The 25,721-nt window shown below is 37.4% G+C and overlaps 1 protein-coding gene across 1 annotated transcript; it reads right to left on the reverse strand.

Moving 5' to 3' along the window:
- Positions 1-6,041: 6,041 nt before the first annotated feature.
- Positions 6,042-9,280, reverse strand: LOC132610865 (probable inorganic phosphate transporter 1-7). Its single transcript, XM_060325263.1, has 2 exons — positions 9,020-9,280; positions 6,042-7,930 (listed from the first exon to the last, which is right to left on the reverse strand). Exon 2 carries the CDS (start codon positions 7,881-7,883, stop codon positions 6,255-6,257), a length of 1,629 nt encoding a protein of 542 aa, XP_060181246.1. The 5' UTR covers positions 7,884-7,930; positions 9,020-9,280; the 3' UTR covers positions 6,042-6,254.
- Between the last annotated feature and the right edge of the window lie 16,441 nt (positions 9,281-25,721).

Here is a 25,721-nt window from a genome sequence, read left to right on the forward strand (position 1 = left end):
ATTTAATGAAGTAAAAGTGCATGATAATTAACCATGTTAAGTAAAACAACTCCACATCCAAACACATGACATGCATGTATTGATTTGGTGTAAACACCTGGTGTGAGTAAGTATTTTACCCCCAAATTCAAGTTCAAATTATGTATTAATTTTTTCTTAAAAAATTGATTATTTATGATAAAAAGTAAAACATCTATTGATAAATTTATACTATAATATTCTCCTTAACCTTTTTCGAATAGAAGAAATCAAGAAATTTTTTGTTTTGCCTACTTTCATTCTGTCCGCTAACACTCACATTGTCTTATTATCTCAACTCCGTTTGGCTTATCTTTCTTCAAATCTCTAATAAGTTAGAGTAATACTCTGTAAAAAATAAGTGTCACTAATCGTAAAGTGTTAAAACAAGTGATCGAATTACAAATTCTCTTTTTGTTTCTTCTTAAGTTTACAAGCATTGCAACAAGCATATTAAAGTTTGGTATACCAAGTTATCAACTTCTTAAATCAGATCTATCGTTCTAACTCTATTATTTATATCTACAATTTATCTATTGCTTGTAGATATGTTAACAGTTCCTGTAATGATCGCCTCAGTGGAAAAATATTTTCAACATTGAAACCGATAAAGTCTTACTTTAAATAAAATTGAAAAATAAAATTATTCAAAGAAATCGATTATAAAAAATTATTAAGTAATAATTTTGCATCTAAAAAAAGTTTAAAAAATAGATTTCATATAAAATCTATGAAGTTTGTTTAGGTTTTAGACCTCTAATTAAAGTTTGCTTGACCCCTCCAATTCTGTTGAGTTGCCCCTGGTTCTAATATATATATATATATATATATATATATATATATATATATATATATATATATATATATATATATATATATATATATTCATAGAGACAACTAAAGAACATGGGAAGTTGGGAACTGAGAAGCGACTACAATGGCTTACCAACAAAGGCTGATCAAGTACACATACTGACGAAGCGGAGTGTAACTGCTACTGAATTCATCAAGATGAAAAATAATGTATAGGAAATTAACAGAGCAAAGCAAATTGCTTTGTCACGTATTAGACAGACATCAGCAGAGGTAATTTATCTGAGTGCACTCTTCATAATTTGGTCATATCTTAGTTTCTGTCATTCATAAGTCATACATTTAAGTCAAGTGTCAACGAATAATTGTGTGTTTTTCAAGAGATTTTTCGTGCACAATTGTTTCATTTATTGTTGGGGAAGTTCTGTTGTACCTTTGACAAATCAATAAGTTAGGTTATTTAGTTTTACAGTGTGCTTTTAGAGGCAGGGGACCATTTAGATGTAAACTAGTAAATGATAAAGCCAGTATTTATTTAGCGAACTTAAAATTTCAAGATAATGAGCAATTTTTATTCTAGTTGTGAACTATGGTGAGAAGGTTAAAGTTACCTTGTTATTATGAATTATGAATTGCTCTTTTGTTGGGAATATTAGGGTGTTTTTGTAATGCCTAAATCTGTTAAGTGTTAACGTTGAGACAAATGTTAACTTATGATCTTGCAACCATAAAACTGTTGATTTTTTGGATTTAATGCAAGGGCAATTTTTTTTTATTTTTAAATTTCTATAATATAGGATACATATTAACGCGACAAGCTTTGCAACAAGTGTTGAGATGGCCGAGTTGGTCTAAGACACCAGATTAAGGTTTTGGGTCCAAATCTAACTCTCAACATTGCAATATTTTGTTAGCTTCTTTTTCCCTATGTTTCCCCACTTCACAAAAATATAAAATTTAAACTTCATATACCTTGGAAATCACCATTTTGGGTCTTACAGTTAGTAGGCATTTGGCCATGAAAACAAAATCTCTTGCAATTTTTGGGAATTTTGAAGATGGAGTTGGGTTTGGTTATAGTGTTTGCACTGAACATTTGGTTGTTTGAATGCAGTGAAAGTGAAAATAAGATTTTATATGTTTTTCAAAATCTAAATACAACTTGAAGTTGTATTTGGAATTTTCATGGCAAAACGCCGATTTCCAAATAAAGTCAAAAAAATTCTGGGAAAAAAATGAAAATTTCTCATGGCCAAACGGTCCTTAGAATACTAATCAGAACAAGACATTGCATAAAACAAAAGAGAAATACTCTTAAAATCTAAGCTCTACATGTAATACGTCACAGATAAAGCAGGGGTCATAGTGGATAAATCCATTAGAAATAGTTGTTTGAATAGTTACAAGAGATAAGAACCTAGTAAGAAAGCACTTGGTTAGTGTAAGAATATTTTTTTCCCTTGTGGTAATTTAGTATTTCAGATTCCAGTAATAGTTTTACTACTTCCATTTTCTCCACAATAACTTTTATGTTCACCATATCCACAACTATTTTGTAGTACTGAATGCAAATCTATATATAATATAAAGCTAGGCAAAAGAAGAGTGATGTGACACCTCTTTTTGGCCAAGAAACACAATTTTCTTTGTTCTCCTTTTTTTGCCATTTTTGCCACTTTTAGCTAATTTATCTAATTTATGTGCTATTTAAAAAGAAAACAAATGTCAATCTCATTTGGCCATGAATGTGTATTAATCACCCCATATGCCTCTTCATAATCATATCCGTTTTTCATTAGTAAAGGATATAAGAGCCCAGATAACCAAATAAAAACGAGTAATGGATTGAATTGAAAAGCCCACTTTATTGAGCTTTATTATGGTCAATTAATATTGTCTATTATGATCCTTGACTACTGGTGATAATGGTGGATTAATTTAGGTTCATTATCATCTTTTTCTTCTCCAAAAAGCTTCAAGTCCAATGTTTTTCGGCTTCAGATTTCCATCAAAACATTGACTATTATCTTTGAGTATTACGCTCACATGTTCCTTTTTGTATTACGCTCAATCTTACACAGTTACGTATTTATTTCTTTTCTCATTGTTACTAATTATTTATTCTCCTAATTGCCATCTCTATATATACTTTTTAATATTCTATTGTTCTGAGTTTTTTCATCATCTTTCCTCTTTTTCTATTGTAGATGGGATTTGAGTCTTTGATGTGTGTTTGAGACTTTATCAGTTGTAAATGTTGAAAGTTGTAATATCAAGTGTAATTATTTGTTTTTGTATTTTTTTTTTTGTTTGTTGATTTTAGCTGGAAATATTGTACGTTTGAATTGTGCTCGAAACCTTTTTATGCTTGTATAGTAGATAATAGGAATATCAATTGTATTTAGTGTGTTACTTTTTGATGCTCTCTCTCTCGTGTGTGTAGTTGCAACATTTGAATTACTTGTTTTTATGGATGAAGTCGCTTCTTTTTCCTAGAGCAATTGTGATTTAAAGGACGTTTAAAGTCGTATTTGCTTATCATTTCTTGAAGCAATTATGATTTAGAGGACGTTCAAAGTCATGAGGAATGGTACTAACGGATACATTATTACTGTTTGGATAACATTTTGGTTGATCAAACTAAAGTCTACGCCTACATATTACTTTTCTCTCGACCGATAAAACGGTTTACGCCTACAATTTTAATTTCACATGAAAAATAAATAAAAGTCAAAAAGTTTTATGCTTTATCATTTATTTTTATTAATTTTGTTTACTCAAAAATCATATACAAGGATTCAAGTATAAGAAGCCTTTCTTTACCTATCTCCTCTTTTACTTTTTTCTTAAGTGTAATAAGAAAAGTAAAATTAAAATTTAGATCTATTTTACCTATAAAAAATACTTAATTAAAACTGACTATTCAATGAGAATGAAAATTAGTATGTAAATTAAATGCCGATGAGGAGTTACGATTATAGGTTTTAAAATTTTAATTTTGGTAAGTGTTCAGTGGATTACTTTTCTTATATTTTTTTTAATTCAATTTTCATTATTATTTTTCTTCTATTCCGGCATGTTTGTGGTAGGAATTGCCAGATCCCTTAAGCATATTTTATAGAATTTTAAAAGTATACATACCGTGAATTTGAAGCAATTTTTTGAATTTTCAAAATATGCTCATACAAAAAAGTATGTAGGCAACAAACTTGTGGGTTTTTCCACTTCATTAGTTCTTACCTAAATTATTGTTGGTCTGATATCAACAAACGTGATTTTTATAGACGATAATGCAACCTCCTAGTTCTTCTTCTTCTATCCCGATTAAATTTAACAAAAAAACTATTTACATAAATCTACTTCTTTGTCATCTTTAACATTCGAATACTAGGAAAAGTTATTCATAAGTTTAATCATCATTATGTTTTTTATGACCGCGCGAAGCGCGGATAAGTTCCCTAGTTTTGTATAAATGTGTACTTCTTGGAATTGTACAACTCTATATACATGGCTCTAATGAGAGCAGTGGATGGACCTCTAAATTTATAGATTTTAACCGTCTCATTTCAGAATAGGTATTTCTTAGTTCTGTTAATACAACTCTAGGGTATATTCACTTGAATATAAGTTAAATCTCCCCCATGCTTCTGAGGATCTGTTCTTATTTGGTGTGCTTTGAGCAAGTCTAGTAAAAAAAAAAAAAGGAATTTTTGTTATATCATTCTTATTGGAATTTCTTGAGTAAGCCTAGTATATCTTTGTGCATATTTCTCTACTAAAATTTACTTGGTAATGATTAAGGTACAAAATTTGTTATTTTCCCTTTGCCAGGGTGCCAGGACAGAAAGAAACCAGTAATCAAAATGCAGTTATATTAGCATCATACATTCAATACACTTCATTTTTGACTAGTACCTGACCTAAACTCATGTATGTAACTGTTAAAATCCTTCATAGTCCAGATCTGGTTTTGCTGCCCTAACCCCATTTGAACCCAGTGGGTCCTAACCAAAACTATCCAAACAAGTCCTAAATGGTCAATATAACTTGTCTATAAAGTTCTCAAACATAAAATTGAGCGATTTAACCAAAAATAAAGGGGTTGGGTTCTTATGTCTTCCCCCACTTAAACAAACGTTCGTCCTTGTTGACACTCAATTTTTTTCTTCCTGTGTGACTATGTATTCGGCCCTCATTAGTCACCGACTTGGTACCGCCCTTGCGATGTGCACGCTGGTTGCAATTGTGAAAGAGTTGGCCAATTGTATGGCTTTTTTTCAAGTAAGACTTGGACATCAGTGAGTGCCTTTTTCTTTTCTTTTGTGTGCATTATGATTTGCATTGTTCGATTATTCCTCTAATTAAGATACGTTATAATTCAGTTTGAAGATTCAAATGAAGAAATATATAATGATTTAGATAAACAATACGTAGTGTTTTCAAAAAAAAATTGGTGAATCCATTCACAATTGTGAAAGAGTTGTCCAACTATTGTATGGCTTTTTTTTCAAGTAAGACTTGGACGTCAGTGATTGCCTTTTTCTTTTTCTTTTGTGTGGATTACGATTTGCATTGTTCGATTATTCCTCTAATTAAGATACCCTATAATTCAGTTTGAAGATTCAAATGAAAAAATATATAATGATTTAGCTAAACAATACGTAGTGTTTTTAAAAAAAAATTGGTGCATCCATTCACCGAAAAAAATATTCTTACTTATTTAAAGTCATCCTTAATGAAAAGTCTAGCTTCACATGATGAGAACCTACGATCTTGAGAAGGGCAAAATTATTTAAGCTAGTTTTTGAATATAATAGCTCTTCAATACATTATAGAGTAGGGAGCAATCAAGAAAAGTTAAAAAGAGATGAGTTTTTTTTTTATACTTTAATCTGTAAGCTTGCTTTTCCTTGATATGATCATTCATGAAGTTCTAGCAACTTAATTAGCATCCATTTTTAAAAGAGACTTTTGAGAGAAACATCAAAGTTGACTTAATGGTAAAAACATAATCGTACTGTGACTAGCACTTTGACGTGGTTTAGACTGTAGCTTGGTCGGCTTTGGTCTCCATTAGGTAACACTTACTCACCATCAATCAAAATATACTTGTGCCTGCACCAAGTTCTTCAATCTTTAGCTCTGAATCATATTTTTTTCAAAATTTGTTTATCAAATCCTACAATGATGGAGATGGAGGCTTATAGTAATAGTAGAAACTTGTATACTGCATCCAATATACTCCAATTATGGAGTACATATGACACAAAACATAGTACACATATGACATATGGAACTCTAGTTGCTGCAATCTAAAGAAACCATAGTATTACTCGAAAGATCAAAGCCCTTATCATCCTTGCTGGAACCTTTGCAGAACATATAAAGGATGAAAAGGAAAGAAATGAAACGAGTCACTAATTTTACACAGGAACTGTCCTGTTATCGGATGAATGATTCTCCTCTTCTGCTTCTGCCTCAGTTGAGTCATCATTTTCCCTTGACATCTCTTCCAGAGACTTTCCGTTAGATTCTGGAACCAAAAATGTGAAAAATGTTCCCAGAAGGTTGACTACGCCAAGGACAATCAGTGAATTCCTGACCCCAATTCCAGCAGGATACCCTGCATCAGCCTTGGTCTTGTCTTGTGGCTGAGCCAAATACAGGAACCCAAATGCACCCACCATTGCCCCTAACTTCCCAGATGCAGCTGATATTCCATGGCAAGTCGAGCGCAATCTAGCAGGGAAAATCTCAGCTGGCACCACAAATGTGGTGGCGTTGGGCCCAAAGTTGGCAAAGAAGAAGGTCAGTGAATACAGGACCACGAACCCGATATGGTTGCCAGGGTGAGTCCAGTGGTCGTAAGGAATGGCCAGAGCAAACATGAATATTGTCATCATTGAGAAACCAAGCAATTGAATAGTAAACCTGCCAATCCTGTCAATGAGGAACACCGTGAACCAGTAGCCAGGCACAGTACTGCAGAGAGCGATAAAAGTTTGCGCCCTTGCAATTTTGTAAACCTCTTCAATTGCATTCATAGTCTTGGCAGCAGGAATCCATCCAACAGCACTGAAGATGTCCTTTTGGAACAAATTTTGGCTGTAGTATGCAATGTCAAGAAGAAACCATGTGCTGGTTGTGCCAAGCAAGTGTAGTCCATGTCGACTAACAAATTGTTTCGTGAACAAGCCAAATTCATTGCTGGACTTTATAACAGTGGTAGAAGAAATTGCAGGCTCCTTTTTCTCTGTCCCAATGTCAACGTGCATAACCTTTTCCATATCTGCTGTGGCCTGCTGAATATTCTTGGCAACGAGAGCAGTGTAACGAGCAGTTTCAGGCATCTTCAACCTCCAGTAGTAGGTGAGAAGAGCAGGAAGCGCCCCAACCATCAATATGATCCTCCACACGTAATCTGCTTGAGGAACTGTTGAACCAAGCGCATCCTCTTCATATGTTGGCGCCTTGAAACTAGCCTGGAATGCAGCAGAAATAATGATGGCAAAGATACCACCGGCTAGGATCCCAAATCCTTGCATAGCGAAAACAGCAGCAATGAAGGCCCCCCTAGTCTTTTTGTTGGCATATTCAGACATAATAGTAGCAGAGAGTGGGTAATCACCACCAATTCCAAAACCAAGCCAGAAGCGAAAGAAGCAGAGGGTGGCCAAGACGGTCTTAGGCTCCCTACCAAAAGAAAGTCCTGAAGCAACGGAACAGAGACACATGAGCATAAGGGTCATGCCATAGACTTTCTTCCTGCCCATTTTGTCACCAAGCCAGCCAAAGAAGAGTTGCCCCGCAAGGGTACCACAGAAGGCGACACCATTGACAGCAGCCGAGACATTGGGTGGTAGTGAACCAGGCTTTGGAGAGCCATCCACATGGTAGTAAATGCGGCCAAGCAACTTAGTAACAAGAGAGATGCAGAATAGATCGTAGGCATCAGTGAAAAATCCCATGCCAGCTATTACGATTGCCGTGAAGTGATACCATTGTGTTTTGGCCGAATCAAGCGCATTTAAAACCTTCATATCCCCCGCCATTTTCTACTTCTTCTCTTCCTGCACTCTCCTCTTCTAAAATAATCTATCTGCGTATCAAAACAATTATATTTAGCATATCCCAATAGTTATCGGGAACAAATTGGAACTTCTTTTGTCTTTTGACTCTGCCAAAAGATCAGCAGTCACAACATTTAGAACAACAAACAGCTTTTATAACCCAAAAAATAAAAAAGAAAGAAAGGAGGAAAAGTTTGCTCTATCTGAATTAATGGATTTCAATATAACTTATTTTGAAATATTTTGTAGCAATCCTAGGATTTATTGAATTATCTTATTACTAAATTCATGATTGATATGCTTAGTCACGTTTTCACGTTTGTTCTATCTGAATACCCAACAAAAAAGAAAAAGGAAAAAAAACAAGACAAGACCGTGCATATTGACAAGAATGTCAGTAAGATCTGGCACAAAAGTGTAGCAAACAATAAGTCCATTTAGTGGGGCCGATCATATATAACTTAATTCAAAGCAAAATATATACCCCTCGTCTAAACATATTTATACCAGTTCTTTTAATATGGCAAATTGGCCACTGAGATGATTTCCTAACAAATAAACAATTCGTGCACCCTAGATGACGTTTTCAATAAACAGTACAGCAATAAATTATTACTCCCTCCGTTCCAAAATAAATCAATATTTGGAATGTGGCATATCCCTTAAAAATGTTAATTAAAGACAAAGGGTATTTTGTCACTATTACCATTTTATTTCTCCCAAACTTTTTTAAAACAAGTGATAGTCAATGTTGAAAATTTTAAAAGACATTAAATAGAGGATTAATTTTGAAAAAAAAAATCAATATTCCATTTTTTAGCTTTAAAAATTCATTCATTTTTACCATAAAAAAATTGACAGAAATTCATTTACTATATTGGAATGGAGAAAGTATCTTGATAATTTTAAGAATCACGGCACGCTTCCATTAAGAAACGTTGAAATATGCCGTCATTCTTCTTTCTCTTTTATGCTAAAAAAAAAAAATCATCTTGATGTACACATATTTAGACTCTAATGCATACAGACATGCATATATACTATACATCAATTGAAGGAGTATCACACAGCGGTTATATATGCACAACGGAGAAAAAAAAAAAAAAAGAGATACGAACCTGCTATGCTGCAAATAGATATTGGAATGAGAAGCAAGAGAGACTGTAATTATTAATTAAGGAGAAGAGAAAAAGGGTTTAAGAGGGGATGAAGAGAGGATTAAGGGTGATGAATATATTTATATGCAATCACCTGGGGATCTTTGCAAGCATATTCCTTCCCCACTTTTAGGGTTTTTTTTTTTTTTTTCCTCCTAAATATAAAATGATCCGTTAGATCATTTCACACATTCAAGGGCCAAATATACCCCTCTACTATCGAAAAAAGTTTCAATATATTCTTTGTTATACTTTAGGTTCAATTATACCTCTATAGTTATATTTTAGGCGCAAATATACCCCTCCACCGTTAAAGTTGACCAAGGTTAATATTTTTAATGAAGAAAATGGCATGTGGCATGCCACCTCATTGTCCAAATCCAATTTTAACCCTCCCTCCTTTCATGTCATCTTTCACCATTTGCACTTCCCCTCCACCACTACTATACTATACCCACCACCATTTCCCTCCACCACTGCTACACCACTATACCCACCACCACTACACCACTATATCCACCACCATTTTCACAAATTCGAAAGGTGGAAGAAATCAAAATGCTTCAAATGACATCCCAATTAACTGCTTCATAGATGTACATATTTTAGTTTTTCAAAATTAGATGTATAAGCAGTTTTATATAGCTAAAGCGCTATGTCTTTTTCACCTTGTTAAATAAATATTATTATGAATATTAGGATCAACCACCCTTTCAACACTGTTATAATCAAGTTCGCTTCTCTTAGTCGAAAGACATAATATGACAACTTCTAATATCTTACGCGCCTTCCAAAGTCAAATTTCTTTACAATAATTTTCACTGATTAAAATAAATTTTTCCTTTGACAGTAGGATATCTGTGTTGGATGACTTATCTATACATTATTTAGATTCATCCTTGTTATAAATGGTATGATTATGTAACACTTGTCAGTTGCGGCCGAGTTGACCATTTTATAATCCTGTTTATATAGCTAATTTTGAAAACTAAAATATGTACATCTATGAAATAGTTAATTGGGATGTCATTTGAAGCATTTTGATTTCTTCCACCTTTCGAGTTTGTGAAAATGGTGATGGGTATAGTGGTGTAGTAGTGGTGGAGGAGAAAATGGTGGTGGGTATAGTATAGTAGTGGTGGAGGGGAGGTGCAAATGGTGAAAGATGACATGGAAGGAGGGAGGGTTAAAATTGGATTTGGACAATGAGGTGGCATGCCACATGCCATTTTCTTCATTAAAAATATTAACCTTCGTCAACTTTAACGGTGGAGGGGTATATTTGTGCCTAAAGTATAACTGTAAGGGTATAATTGGACCTAAAGTATAACAAGGGGTATATTTAACCCTTTTTCGATAGCACAGGGGTATATTTGACCCTTTTCCGTTCTATATATAGTCAAATACTAAAAGGTAAAAATAGTAAACTAAAATAAAGAAATATCCAAATCCAAATATTTAGGAGATTTTGATGTTTATAAATTCCTACATATACCCCCTTCAAGCTTCACATTATTTCTAAATACCACGGTATTCTTAATTGACTTACATATATAATCTGGGATAAACTAGTGTCAAACATTGACATTAATTCTGAAACGGAGAATTTGAATTTCTTTTGACACATGATTCAAGTAGGTCATTTTGTAATTAATAAGAACATGTCATGATAGAAACAAAATTATCATATCTGCAGGAGTTCGTACTCATTTCGTCCTTTTTATCTGTCATTTTAGACTTTTAGTCAACAATATTTTGATCAAAATATTTATTAGTTTAAAAATCAAAAAAGTATTGATGTCTTTTCCCAATTTCAACGTTACTGCTCCAAGAAGGCATGTGATCACTAATTACTGATAAGGAAGATATAATTAGTTAAATACATCTTATATGTGTCAATGCACGTAAATGATTTCTTCTCAATGAAGGTGTCAAATACTTAAACAACAGACAAAATTGATCAAAGGGTGTAATATTTTAAAAAATTCCTTACTTTGTGGCTTTCGGATGCATAACGTCTTTGGTAATTGGTTGTAACTCTCCAATTTTTGCCACTGTAAATTGACGTACTCTTTGTTTGAGATACAACAATAGTACTGATGCTAATTAGAACATAACCAATAGAGCCATCAAAACTTGAAAATCCAAAACTTGATCAAACAATATAACTCAACTTAATTATACGTTGAAAAAAGCTCTTTATCTATGCTTTTCTTCCATCCTGATGATATACTCCTTCCGTCTCATATTAGTTGTCACATTTCATTTGTGCATGCTCTAAAGAAATCATAAATAAAAGGTATATTTTTATTATTATAAATTTATCGCTACCTAATAAATTGCACTCTAATTAATATTGATTATTTTAAAAAACACTTAATATTAAGGGTAAAATTGAATAAAATTAATTAATTTCATCTGTGATTTTGTAAAATGACAAGTATATTGGGATAAATATTTTTAGTAACCTTGACAACTAATATGGGATGGAAGGAGTACAACCGTAGGAGCTTAATCAAGAAGACATAACTCGCATCTCAGTCAAATTAACAAATTCTCAAGTAACCATCTTTTTATTCTGTTAATTTAGGTGTATTGGGCTAAATTAGTATAATACAGCTAGACCAATGCCATTGCGACACATGGCAAAATGGATAAGTCAAGAATGAGTCAGCACACACCTTCACCAGAGGTGGCTTCATTGTACCGGAGATACCGCTAGGACCGGAAGACCGTTGGAATAGTTCCGGAGGAGAGCTCAACGAATTGCCGTTACAAATCAAGCTTAACGTTATCCATGTGGTGTTACAGGACTTAATGGTCCTCTTTATTGCTTGTTATATTATTGCGTTGTTAATGCTCATTATTGGAAGGGGCGCAATATATGGAATATGAGCCCCTAACTCTTAGTATAAATAGGGATTGGCATTCTCGTTGTAACACACGACATTCAAGTGCAATACACAACACACGTCGCAAAATGGATAAGTCAATAATGAGTCAGCACACACCTTCACCAGAGGTGGCTTTATTGTTCCGGAGATACCGCTAGGATCAGAAAACCGTTGGAATAGCTCCGGAGGAGAGCTCAACGGACTGCTTTTACAAATCAGGCTTAACGTTATCTGTGTGGTGTTATTAGACTTAATGGTCCTCTTTATTTCTTGTTATGATTGCGTAGTTAATGCTCATTGTTGGCATGGGCGCAATACATGCAATATGTGCACCTAGCTCTTAGTGTAAAGAGGGATTGACATTCCCATTGTAACACACGACATTCAAGTGCAATACAAAACATACAACATATAATCGCTCTATTTTAAGTTCTTCTTTAATTTATTACGTCCCCGATCACAAGCTTGACCGGAGGAGTTAACATCGGATTCTAACAAGGCTAGGGCTATTTCTTAACTTTGCATTTCATTTTATATCAATTTACATGCATATTACATTGTTTTATTGGTTACTTTGATCCACGTGTCCTTGACCACGAACACAAATTCAACTGAACAGTTTTCTGGGTAAATAATTGGCACGCACCGTGGGGCCATGATAGTTGTGGTTATCACTATGACCTTTGTTTGTCTTACTAACTTTTCTTAAGGTCCGTGTTTTACTTAAATATCTGTTTCAGGTATGACAGGAGCAAACGACAACGTGAATAACTGAAGCCAGTCAGGCAACACTCGTCTAGGTCCGAACAGTTTGCCCCTCCAAGTACCACTAGGAGGTTTGCAGCCCCTGAATACAGGTGAGGAGGCAACAGGAGAAGAACATGACCGCCGCACTACTGAGGATGAAGTTCCCACTAATGAAACTCCTGGGGAGTCAATGCAGATCTTGAGGGAACAAAGTCATGCGATGAGGACGAAACTAGGGCAGATGAGGTAGGTCGTCGCATCCCTCACGTCCGTTCCTCAGGCCGGTGTAGCGTCTCCCGATGTCACCCCCACGACTCCTACTAATGGAGATGCCGTCGTCGGTAACGGACAAACCTTAGGGAGGAACAGAGATGCCTCCGCAGTGAGTTTGCCTCCGACGATCCCTTCTAAGCCGAAGTCAAGCGGTTCATGAGGGAAATCAGAGGGAAAAATAGATGAAACCGCCAAGGAAGCCGAGAAGAATGCCAAATAATTTCTTGGGGCTCCCCGGTTATAGAGGGCCCCGATGCAAGGAAGCATATTCAGCGGGCGTATAAGCAAGAAGTCGCTCCGGAGTTGATCCCGAAGAGGTTCAAGATGCCCGACATTCCAAATACGACGGGATGATAGATCCGCAGGAGCACATTATGGCTTACACAATAGCGGTAAAAGGCAACAACTTGAAGGAGAAGGAGATTGAGTCTGTCCTAATCAAAAAATTCAGCGAGACTCTCGCCCGGAGGGCTTGTCGTGGTACTCCAAACCTTCGGAGCAATCAATCACTTCCTTTGACATGCTGGCTGATACATTCATCAAAGCTCACGCCGGTGCAAGAAAGGTAAAAACTAGAAAGGCAGATATTTTTTACATTGCGCATGGAGAATCGAAACACCTCCGAGACTTCATAACACGATTCCAGAAAGAACACATGCTTTTTCCTGCCATACCGGACGAGGGACTAGCCGAGGCTTTCACCAAGGGTTTGAACCTCTTAAGTTCAGATGCTTCCCGAAAGCTCAAGGAGAACCTCATGGAGTTCTAGGCTACTACCTGGGAAGACATGCGTAACAGATATGAGTTGAAGATCTGGGTGGAGGACGACCTGCTGGGGGCTCCCTCCGCAGATTTTCCAGAAAAGGCGGGCAAAGGTTTCGGGCCAGACCGAAATTGATCGAAGAATCGTTTCCAACCTTTCCTACCTTCAGAAATGACCAGTGGCGGTTTAGGCTACCGATCGTTGGAAAAAACAAAATCAAGCAAGAAGGAGAACCCCGAGAAGAATGGTCGCAGGCTATAGCCTAAGAGCAATCCTTACGGGACCTCTTCAAAGGGGAAAAAGCATCTTAAACTCACAGATTACAACTTCACCATCAACGAATCTCAAATGGTGGCCGTTCTGAAGACCATCTGTCATCACGCCTTCCTAGACCATTGAGGTCGAATCCCAGTACTCAAGATCATACGGTTTAGTGGGAGTTCCATGGAACCCCTAGGCACAAAACTACAGACTACAGGCACATCCGGAAGAAGTGGCTAACATGCTCGCTAGGGGACATCTACAGGAATATCTAAGGGGTCGTTTGGTACACGGTATTAGTTGGGATATCCCAGCACTAACTGTGGGATTAATTTTGTATCATGTTTGGTAGAAGGTATAAATTTATCCTGAGATAAATTTATACCTTGTACCAAACAAAGTATAAACACAAAGTATAAAGTGCAGCCCAAACTTAAAGATGGGATATCCCATTTTATCCTATTAATCCTGGGATTATTTTATATTATCTCCTAAATGGGATAAATTAGTCCCAATAGATGGGACAAAGTAGTCTCGGGATTATAATCCTAGGATAATTTTGTCTACGTACCAAACGACCACTAAGTGTAAAGGCGAGGAATTACTATGGTAGTGACGGACCAGCCGAAGAGAAAGGGGCACCCGGCGTTCCTTCGCATGTCATTAATATGATTTTTGGCGGATCCATGATCACCGGGACCAGCTTAACCGCATCCAAGAAGATAAAGATCTCAGTAACAGGAAAAAAAAAAACAGGACTTCTCAGATGAGGATTTGATTACCTTCTCCGACGAGGACGCGACAGATGTTGCTTTACCCCACAATGATGCCTTAATTGTCACCGTGCTCATTGGCAGCTTTCGGGTGAAGCGGGTAATGATTGATCCGGGGAGTTCGGCTAACATTCTCATTTGGAAAGTAGTGGAGAAAATGGGACTTCTAGAGAAAATCATACCAGCAGCAAGGACCCTTGCCGACTTCAATATGTCCAGTGAAGTTATCAGAGGAGAGATTGACTTGCCAGTAGATACCGAAGGGGTCATCAAAATAAGAAAGTTCTATGTGATCGACGACGATATGCGTTACAATGCAATCTTCGGGCGGTCTTGGCTCCACGACATGAAAGTTGTCCCTTCAACTCTCCATTTGTTGCTTAGGTTTCCTACCTCGGAAGGGATCAGGCAGATCAAGAGGAAACAACCAGCGTCGAAAGGGATGTTTGCGATTGAGGAGCCCGAAGTAGCTGGAAGTTTAACTGTACCTAATCAATAGCAATCACAGAACATGGGGCCCACATCAGACGTAGTTCACCAAATTCCATCAGAGAACAAGAGCGATGTGGGATCAGAAGAGGTTAAAGATGAATATAGCGTCCTGAGGTACATTTAGCCACCCGATGATTCAGACACCACCGAGTCAACGATTGAGGAACTTGAGCAGATCGCATTGCATCAAAATCTACTAGAACGAAAGGTATACCTGGGCATGGGGTTAACCCCGGCGCTCAAGGAGATAATACTTAATTATTTGAGAAATAACAACAATTGTTTTGCCTGGTCCCATAAGGATATGAAAAGTATACCCTCAGACGTGGCAACCCACACGCTCGGGCTGCACCTCAACTTTCCGCCTGTGCGTCAGAAGAAGCGGCCCATTGCAGAAGTCCGCAACAGGTTTGTCAAAGAAGAGGTATCTCGCTTGTTAACTATAGGATTCATTCGGGAAGTTAAATACCCGGACTGGTTGGCAAATATGGTCCTAGTTACGAAAAAGGATAATAAGTTTAGAATGTGCATAGTTTTAAGGAACTCAATAAAGCATGTCAGAAGGATTTATTTTCGATGCTGAGCATCGATCAAATGACCAACGCCACGATCGATCATGAAGTAATGAGTTTTCTCGATGCTTACTCCGGATATAACCAAATCCGGATGCACTCGGAGGACCAAGAGAAAACATCCTTCATCACCAATTTCACAACTTATTGTTACAATGTAATACCCTTGGTGTTAAAGAATGCCAGAGCCACTTATCAGAGGCTCGTAAACAAAATATTTGAGTAACAAATAGGCAAAATAATAGAAGTATACATTGATGATATGTTAGTTAAGAGTCTCCGTACGGGGGACCATCTTAGTCACTTGCAGGAAACGTTTGAGGTCTTGAGGCAATACAACATGAAGATAAATCCAGAGATAGCGTTCGGGGTTGGATTCGAAAAATTCTTGGGTTTTCTTGTCTCTCAAAGGGGGGATAGAAATAAACCTGGAGAAGATAAAAGATATCGAGGATATTCCGGATACCCTGAAGGATGTAAAGGCAGTACAGCAATTAACTGACCGCATCGCCGCACTCAACAGGTTTATATCCTGATAATCAAAGAAGTGTCATAAGTTCTTCTCTTTGCTAAAAACGAAGAACGAGTTTGAATAGACTCTGAAATACCAGCAGGCTCTTCGAGATCTCAAGGCATACTTGTCTTCTCATCCACTCATGTCAAAGTCGAAAGACGGTGAGCTTTTGTTGGTTTACCTAGCCATTTCAGAAGTAGCGGCAAGTAATGTCCCAGTTCAAGAAGAGCAAAGTATGCTGTTTTCTATCTATTATGTAAGTAGGGTTATGTCCGGGGCCGAAACACAGTACCCTCTCTTAGAAATATTGTCCTTCACACTAGTGATGGTTTCGTGAAAGCTCCGGCCATATTTCCAGTGCGACTCTATTGCCATTGTGACCACGTTCCCTTTAAGAAATGTGCTTCACAAGCCCGAATTGTCGGGACGATTGGCAAAGTGGGCAGTTGAGTTGAGTGAATTTTATATTGAATACAAGCCTCATACTGCGATCAAGTCTCAAGTCCTCGCGGACTTCATGGCTGATTTCAGTCCAGGTGTGGCTCCACAGGCCGAAAAGGAAGCCTCCTTGGTGCCAGGGGCTGCACCCGGGGTATGGATTCTTTACATTGATGAAGCGTCTAACGTAAAAGGGACAGGGCTAGGCGTAGTCCTCCATACACCTATTGGGAGAAATCCAGAGTCAGACAATTAATAGCGTGCCCCTAACTAATAATAAATCAGAGTACGAAGTTTTGATTGCAGGTCTCGAGCTAGCTTGGGAACGAGGTGCAGAAGTCATCGAGGCTAAGTGTGATTTCTTACTGGTAGCGAATCAAGTACACGGAGTATTCGAGGCCAAATAGGAGCGCATGTTGTGGTACCTTGAAAAGGTACTGAAATTACTTGCCAAGTTTCAAGAATGGACTATGGTGCACGTTCCTAAAGAAGAGAATGTGGAAGCGGACGCACTTGCCAATCTGGGCTCCTCACCGGAGTCATCAGGCTCAAATTACGAATCAGTGGTGAAGTTATTACACTCGGTGTTGGACCAGACAGGTTATGATGAGACCAATTCCACAAGCCTAGTTTGGGATTGAGGGAACGAATTTCTGGACTACCTCAATCATAGGAAGCTACCGGAGGATTCGAAGGTGTCATGGGATATACGAGCTAAAGCAGCTTCGTATTGCGTCGTGGACGGCTTCCTTTATCGAAGATGTTTCTTCGGTCCAATGGCGAGGTATATAGGTTTTGAAGAGTCTGACTATGTAATGTGAGAAGTCTATGAGGGGATTTACGATAATAATTCAGGCGCAGAATCACTCACTAAGAAATTACTCAGGGCTAGATATTATTGGCCTAGAATGGAGGAGGATGCGAAGGCATTCGTCTGCAAGTGTGACAAATGTCAGCAGCATGCCCAAATGCTACATCAATCGTGTGAGGAGCTGCATCCGGTGATTTTCCCTTGGCCATTCATGAAAAAGGGGATAGACATAGTTGGACCATTACCAGTAGGACTTGGTCTAGTGCGGTTCATACTTATGGTAACTGACTATTTTTCCAAGTGGGTCGAGGCTGCTGCATACCAGAAGGTTCGAGAGAAGGAGGTGATCGACTTTATTTAGCAGCACATAATATGTCTCTTTGGCATCCCGAAGGAGATAACTTGTGATAATAGCCCACAGTTCATATTGTCCAAGGTCACTAAGTTCCTCGAGGATTTGAACATCAAACGCATAACCTCTTCTCTGTATCACCCTAATGGTAATGGCCAAGCGGAATCAACAAACAAAACTGTCATTCAGAATTTGAAGAAGAAATTAGAGAACACTAAAAGAGCTTGGCCGTCAAAGTTATCGGAGGTGCAGTGGGCTTTAGAACCACGATGAAGTCTAGCACCGGAGAAACTCTATTCTCCCTAGTATATGGGGTGGAAGCGTTAATCCCGGTAGAAGTTGGTACTCCAAGTTCAAGGTGCGTTTGGCCACAAGAGCAACCTAATACGGAGGCGATGCTGATGCATTTGGATTTACTAGAAGAACACAGAGGTCTTACATATGTTCGGATGGTCGCCCAAAAGCAGCTGATGGAATGTTACTACAACCGTCGAGCTAATCTTCGACACTTCAAAATCGGGGACTTGGTACTTCGGAAGGTGACGCACAATACCCGAGATGCTAGCGCTAGAAAGCTCGGGCCAAACTAGGAAGGCCTCTATTAAGTAATTGGCATTGTCAGCAAAAGGTCATACTAACTAAAAGATGGGGATGGCATTAAGCTCCCACGAAGCTGGAACGTTTGCTTCCTCAAAAGGTATTACGACTGATCGGGGAAACCGTGGCCGGCTGTGCTGCACTCTTTTTCCCTTAGTCCGATTTTTGTCCCAATTGGGTTTTTCTTGCAAGTTTTTCAATTAGGCAGTGCCGTACGGTTGTTCAGACGTTTCTCCGGGGGCATTCCACAGTGGTTGGAACTTCATTCTTTACTCCCAAACACTAGGGAGGGCTATATATACACATACACTTATGTGAGGCTATGAGACTTGGCCATAAGCAAAAAGCTGGCCAAAAAGCAAAGCAAAAGTTGAAATCAGTCAGAACTGGGACTGCCCGGGCAAAAGAATAAATACATGTAATTGGACTGACCACACTAGATGGCAGCCGTATTTTAGTTTTATAACTCAAGTAAAAGTTAAGGGAGTTAATACAATTTTCCTTCTTATGAAAATCTTTGCCATGGAAAGCAAGTACATTAAATGGATGCAATTTACGTCATACAAAAAAATTGTGCCAGAACGAATTGGAGAGGTCCTTTTCTAACGCACCGAAAAATAAGGGTCCTCTAATATGTTAATAAAACTTCTTCCAAAAATAAAGGAGCAAAAAAGGTTAAGTTCGGATATAATAGCAACCGAACAAAAATTTCCCACCATGTTAATCAGAAATGCTAATTATAAACCTCACAGGGGGCTGGCAGTTTGGAAGTATAAGAGAAAAACCAAACGACTAGCATTCCGAGATCGCGAGGTTAAAACCTTTTGGACCAAAATTCCAAGACTTTAGATTCACAGGTTCGGTCATCTTATCCTTCTAATCAAGGGTTAATAAGCCTTATTCAGAGAATTAAAAAATAAATGCAAGGGATAAATAAAGAAAAAGTCATGAAGATAAGTGCATTTTATAAAAGCCTCTCCAAACTTATAACACCCGAAGACAAAATAAATAAAAAAAGCTAAGGAAGTCGGCTGGTAGGCTCGACTTCGTGAAGGACCAATCGATATCAAAAGTGCTTGTGTGAATCAAAAAGATAAACATGGGCATATAGGCCCGAGAAATTGAAAAATGTTAAAGCTAAGGGGAAGGCGGATCACCCTTGTAACGACCCAGCCCGCTAGTGATATTGTCCGCTTTGGGCCTAGGACCGTACGACTTTAAAATGCTTCACTAGGAGGTAAGTCATGCTTACTTATATACCCAACATCTCTCTTGTGTTTTACCAATGTAGGACTTTCCTCCTAAGCTGGGGCGTGACATACACCCCCTCTTATGGACTCAGCATCTCATTGAGGTTTTCCCACCGTATGGGATTTGCCTAGACTTAGCACCAAGGTTTGCCCCGCTTCCCCGAGATTTGCCAAAACTCAGTTGAACTGTGGCCCACCATCGACAAGGTGTACACAAAACTGGCTCTGATACCATCTGTAATGACCCAGCTCGCTAGTGATATTATCCGCTTCGGGCCTAGGCCCGCACGGCTTTAAAACGTGTCACTAGGAGGTAAGGTATTCTTACTTATATACACAGCATCTCTCTTGTGTTTTGCCGATGTTGGACTTTCCTCCTAAGCTGGGGCGTGACAGCCCCCATCATGAGGAGTGATCCCTGGAAAGATGCCATTTTTTTTTTTACTAAAATAACACACATAAAGCAACTAAACAAATATTCACAAGGTGTGATGGAATAAGCAAAAGACTTCAATGAAGCAAACACTATTTAGTAATTTCAAAACCGTATTCCCCGGCAACGGCGCCAAAATTTGATACGCTCAAATTACACCTATTAATGGCATAACGCGGACGTTGTCAAATATAGTAACCCAACGAGTTTGGGGTCGAATCCCACAGGGAATATGGTGTGAAAAGGTTACTAAAGTCGTAGATGCTAAGTTCTAGGTCTAATGTCTTAATCCGATAATTTGTGTAAAAGTTGGTTTTTCTATGACTAGTTGCTAAATTATTGCTTTGATGACTATTTATGGTAAAAGAAACTAAGGCTGTGTCCCCGTTAGATAGAGTGTATGATCATGGGTATTGATCTTGATATACTTGTAATGGATCATTATATGAATGCAGTTAATCTGTATGTGAATCTCTACTATTTCCCAATAAATAAAGATTATATCTTTCTATGATTTTCCCAAATATAAGAAAGTGATTATGAAGAACGATTAATCATGTCAAGTAAATTCCTCTTATTCCTAAGTGAATTTATTAAACAAAGTTTAAAGCTTTGAGTTCTTGTTAATTATTCTTACCAACCCTAATTAATTTTCCAAATAAATTTAGGGTTTATGACTTTAATCAATGTTTGCAACCATTAATTATGAATGAAGAATGAAGAATAACTAAACCCTAACAATCCATTATTTGTATATCAATCACAAACCCAATCACAAAACACCCATCATTGGGTTCACAACCTTAGTAAGGGAATTTAGTTACTCATGACGAAGAACAAGAAATAAGAAATTGAAGAATTCATAATTGCTTACTTTGGAATGAAAAAGGAATTGAGAATACTTGAATTGATGTTTGAATCTTCAAAAACTAGAGAGAATTTAATGTTCTAAGTCAAGAGACAAAAATATACTGATTGATGACTATTAAAACCCTACAATGACTATTTATAAGTTTTGAAAATACATAAGTTACAGATTTTGCACTTCAGTCCCGTCATGATGAAATACGGTCCGTAAATCACTTTACGGACCGTAAACATGGTTTACGCCAAACTCGTTCTCTCAGCTGTGTGCAACTTATCCTTCCAAAATACGAACCGTAAAGTGGTTTACGGTCCGTAAACTGCTTGGTCGTCTTTCACTTTGCTAATCTCAGACTTTCTGCCAGATGCTTGAATGACTAAATGCGTGATGGAATGCGGACCGTAAACTGAAATACGGTCCCTAAACTCAGCTCGTAAATCACCATCTTCTCAGCTGGACATTCTGTCTCCAGGATCCTTTAACACGACCATGGAATACGGCCCGTATTGTAGAATACGGACCGTAAACTTCAATTTACGACCTGGTTCTGCACTTCAACTGTGATTGTGCTGAATCTGTTCCTTTACCTGAAAAACACTAAAAAAACACGTAAAATCCCATAGGCTTGCTTAAAAACAAGTAAACCTTATAGCCAAAAAGCATCGATTGTGGCGTAAAATCACACCACATCAACACCCCCAACTTAAAGTATTTGCTTGTCCTCAAGCAGGCCATACCACACAACGACTCAATTTAACACTTAGATATCATAAAATAACAATGTCTACATTGGTTTTGACTTGGAACTTCTAGCATGCATGTTTCCTTTCAACTGACCACCCCAACTGTCTTCTCCCCTTTTTTTTTTTAAAGCAATATACACACTTTACGAACGTTATGACTAACCATGAAGCTTCTATACATGACATCACATTATCAAACATGCTTTTGTGCACACAAACGCTACTTTCGGCAGTCACTTTATTTTGTTCAATTCTCATCCTTATGCCCTCACATAGACCAAAGAATGTCCCAACACACATATATACAACAAGAATGGGACGAAGATGAAAGAGAAGAGAAAACACTCACACTCACAAAGAAATTCATATCTACACATGCAAATACCATAGGCTTGCCCGTATTTTCTATGTTTTCATCCTAGGCTCGTTCAGTTGTGATCACATTAGGACTTGTTTCGACTTGTAATGTAGGCTTCGGGACGGGTAGGATACTTTTTGGGTATTCGTGACTCACCCTCCTTGACACTACAACATCTCTTTACCTTGATTCGCCTCTTTTCTTTCCAACCCCTTTATTTTCTTTCACGTTTTTCGACCTCGATGTGGTTTTATTCCTATCCAACTAGCAATTCTTTTTGTGTTTAAATTTTCTGATGATGATTTTTTTTTTTTGGATTTATTTAGTGTCAACTACCACATCGACTCTCTATTAGCAAATTCCACCACCTCCAACCTTTGTTCTCAACATCCACTTCACATTTGATTTACCCCCAACTTAGGCGCTTGGCCTCGTCTATCTAGTAGCATCAAGGAGGGAACGGGTGCGAAGATGGGTAAATTTTACAACGGGTGAGGTTTCATTCGGCTAACCAAGAAAAAGGTTAAAAAGGCTCAAAAAGGGACACTAGTGATATTTTCAGCTTTTGGAGAGGCTTATTTAGGCACAGTGACTTAACACAAAGAAAGCCTAAGATCATTTCACAACCAAACTAACTTTCGTATTTCAAACAAGACCAACCAGGCAAGTTCTAGATTATACATGCGTAAACAGAATTAAACTAACGACTCACACTCACATCGGCATAAGGACAATCATTTTTACACTTGTGACCTCCTAAGTAATCATTCCTCACACACAACACCCCAATAATCACAATGTCATATCAAGAATCAATCATGTCAGACAATAATTGTTCTAAGTATGCATTTTTCAAAAATTCTGAGGGGTCCAAATTTTCAACAAACTACAACACATGCCATCAGTTACAAAGTAACACCAAATAAGTCAAAATTATTCTACTCAACCTAAGCAACATCCTAAACATGCCAGTTTCGACAAAAATAAAACCCCTTAGGAAAAGAACTCTGGCAAAGAAAAGTCGAGGGGTTCCTAAACACATATATACAATACTTTCTAGATAGCCCACCCCCAACCAAAAAATTTGCAGTGTCCCCACTGCATCACATAAGCATAAAAAGGGATTAGGCATACCTGCTAGCACTAACTTTACCACTTTTCTCGCCATTTGGAGGTTATAAACTGGGCACCCAACATTGATTCAAGTTTGTGACCACGAGCAGCAAGGGGTAGTAAATAGATGACCACACCAAGTAAAATATTTTTCATATTACACTTCTTGGCTTTCAAGTGAGGAATGTCGTTTTGCTTTCTTGAATTTTCAAATTGCAAAATATAAGGCTCTTGAACTTCTTGAATTACGACATCCTCTTTTTCCCCCGGATTAGAGTCAACACCAACCAGATTTTCCAGAACAATGGTTGACTCCAATTTATTTTTTTCTTTGGCATTCCCAATAAACTCATCTTCATGATTTATCCTTTCATCTTGAGCATTGGAGAGTTCATAATGATTTGCCCATGGAGGATTTTCTTCGTCTATCATCAAACCAAGTTGGAGACTAGTTTCCAAGTATTCTTCTAAGGCTTTTTTATTTTCGTTACCCTCACCTAGCATGCACTCCATCATGAGTTTGAACTCACCGATTTGGTCATGCTCACCATAAAAATCACTACTAAACAAGTTTTGATGGAAAGATGCCATTTAGTTTTTACTAAAATAACACACAGAAAGCAACTAAACAAATATTCACAAGGTGTGATGGAATAAGCAAAAGACTTCAATGAAGCAAACACTATTTAGTAATTTCAAGACTGTATTCCCCGGCAACGACGCCAAAATTTGATACGCTCAAATTACACCTATTAATGGCATAACGCGGACGTTGTCAAATATAGTAACCCAACGAGGTTGGGGTCGAATTCCACAGGGAATATGGTGTGAAAAGGTTACTAAAGTCGTAGATGCTAAGTTCTAGGTCTAATGTCTTAATCCGATAATTTGTGTAAAAGTTGGTTTTTCTATGACTAGTTGCTAAATTATTGCTTTGATGACCATTTATGGTAAAAGGAACTAAGGTTGTGTCCCCGTTAGATAGAGTGTATGATCATGGGTATTGATCTTGATATACTTGTAATGGATCATTATATGAATGCAGTTAATCTGTATGTGAATCTCTACTATTTCCCAATAAATAAAGATTATATCTTTCTATGACTTTCCCAAATATAAGAAAGTGATTATGAAGAACGATTAATCATGACAAGTAAATTTCTCTTATTCCTAAGTGAATTTATTAAACAAAGTTTAAAGCTTTGAGTTCTTGTTAATTATTCTTACCAACCCTAATTATTTTTCCAAATAAATTTAGGGTTTATGGCTTTAATCAATGTTTGCAACCATTAATTATGAATGAAGAATGAAGAATAACTAAACCCTAATAATCCATTATTTGTATATCAATCACAAACCCAATCACAAAACACCCATCATTGGGTTCACAACCCTAGTAAGGGAATTTAGTTACCCATGACGAAGAACAAGAAATAAGAAATTGAAGAATTCATAATTGCTTACTTTGGAATGAAAAAAGAATTGAGAATACTTGAATTGATGTTTGAATCTTCAAAAACTAGAGAGAATTTAATGTTCTAAGTCAAGAGACAAAAATATACTGATTGATGACTATTAAAACCCTACAATGACTATTTATAAGTTTTGAAAATACATAAGTTACAGATTTTGCACTTCAGTCCCGTCATGATGAAATACGGTCCGTAAATCACTTTACGGACCGTAAACATGGTTTACGCCAAACTCGTTCTCTCAGCTGTGTGCAACTTATCCTTCCAAAATACGGACCGTAAAGTGGTTTACGGTCCATAAACTGCTTGGGCGTCTTTCACTTTGCTAATCTCAGACTTTCTGCCAGATGCTTGAATTACTAAATACGTGATGGAATACGGACCGTAAACTGAAATACGGTCCGTAAACTCAGCTCGTAAATCACCATCTTCTCAGCTGGACATTCTGTCTCCAGGATCCTTTAACACGACCATGGAATACGGCCCGTATTGTAGAATACGGACCGTAAACTTCAATTTACGACCTGGTTCTGCACTTCAACTGTGATTGTGCTGAATCTGTTCCTTTACCTGAAAAACACTAAAAAACACGTAAAATCCCATAGGCTTGCTTAAAAACAAGTAAACCTTATAGCCAAAAAGCATCGATTGTGGCGTAAAATCACACCACATCAACACCCCCAACTTAAAGTATTTGCTTGTCCTCAAGCAGGCCATACCACACAACGACTCAATTTAACACTTAGATATCATAAAATAACAATGTCTACATTGGTTTTGACTTGGAACTTCTAGCATGCATGTTTCCTTTCAACTGACCACCCCAACTGTCTTCTCCCCTTTTTTTTTTTTAAAGCAATATACACACTTTACGAACGTTATGACTAACCATGAAGCTTCTATACATGACATCACATTATCAAACATGCTTTTGTGCACACA

The sequence above is a fragment of the Lycium barbarum genome, chromosome 9, assembly GCF_019175385.1.
Source record: "Lycium barbarum isolate Lr01 chromosome 9, ASM1917538v2, whole genome shotgun sequence".
NCBI lineage: Eukaryota > Viridiplantae > Streptophyta > Magnoliopsida > Solanales > Solanaceae > Lycium > Lycium barbarum.

Excerpts from the sequence above, each read along its gene's own strand:
- LOC132610865 (XM_060325263.1), bottom strand. The coding sequence starts at position 7,883 with ATGGCGGGGGATATGAAGGTTTTAAATGCGCTTGATTCGGCCAAAACA.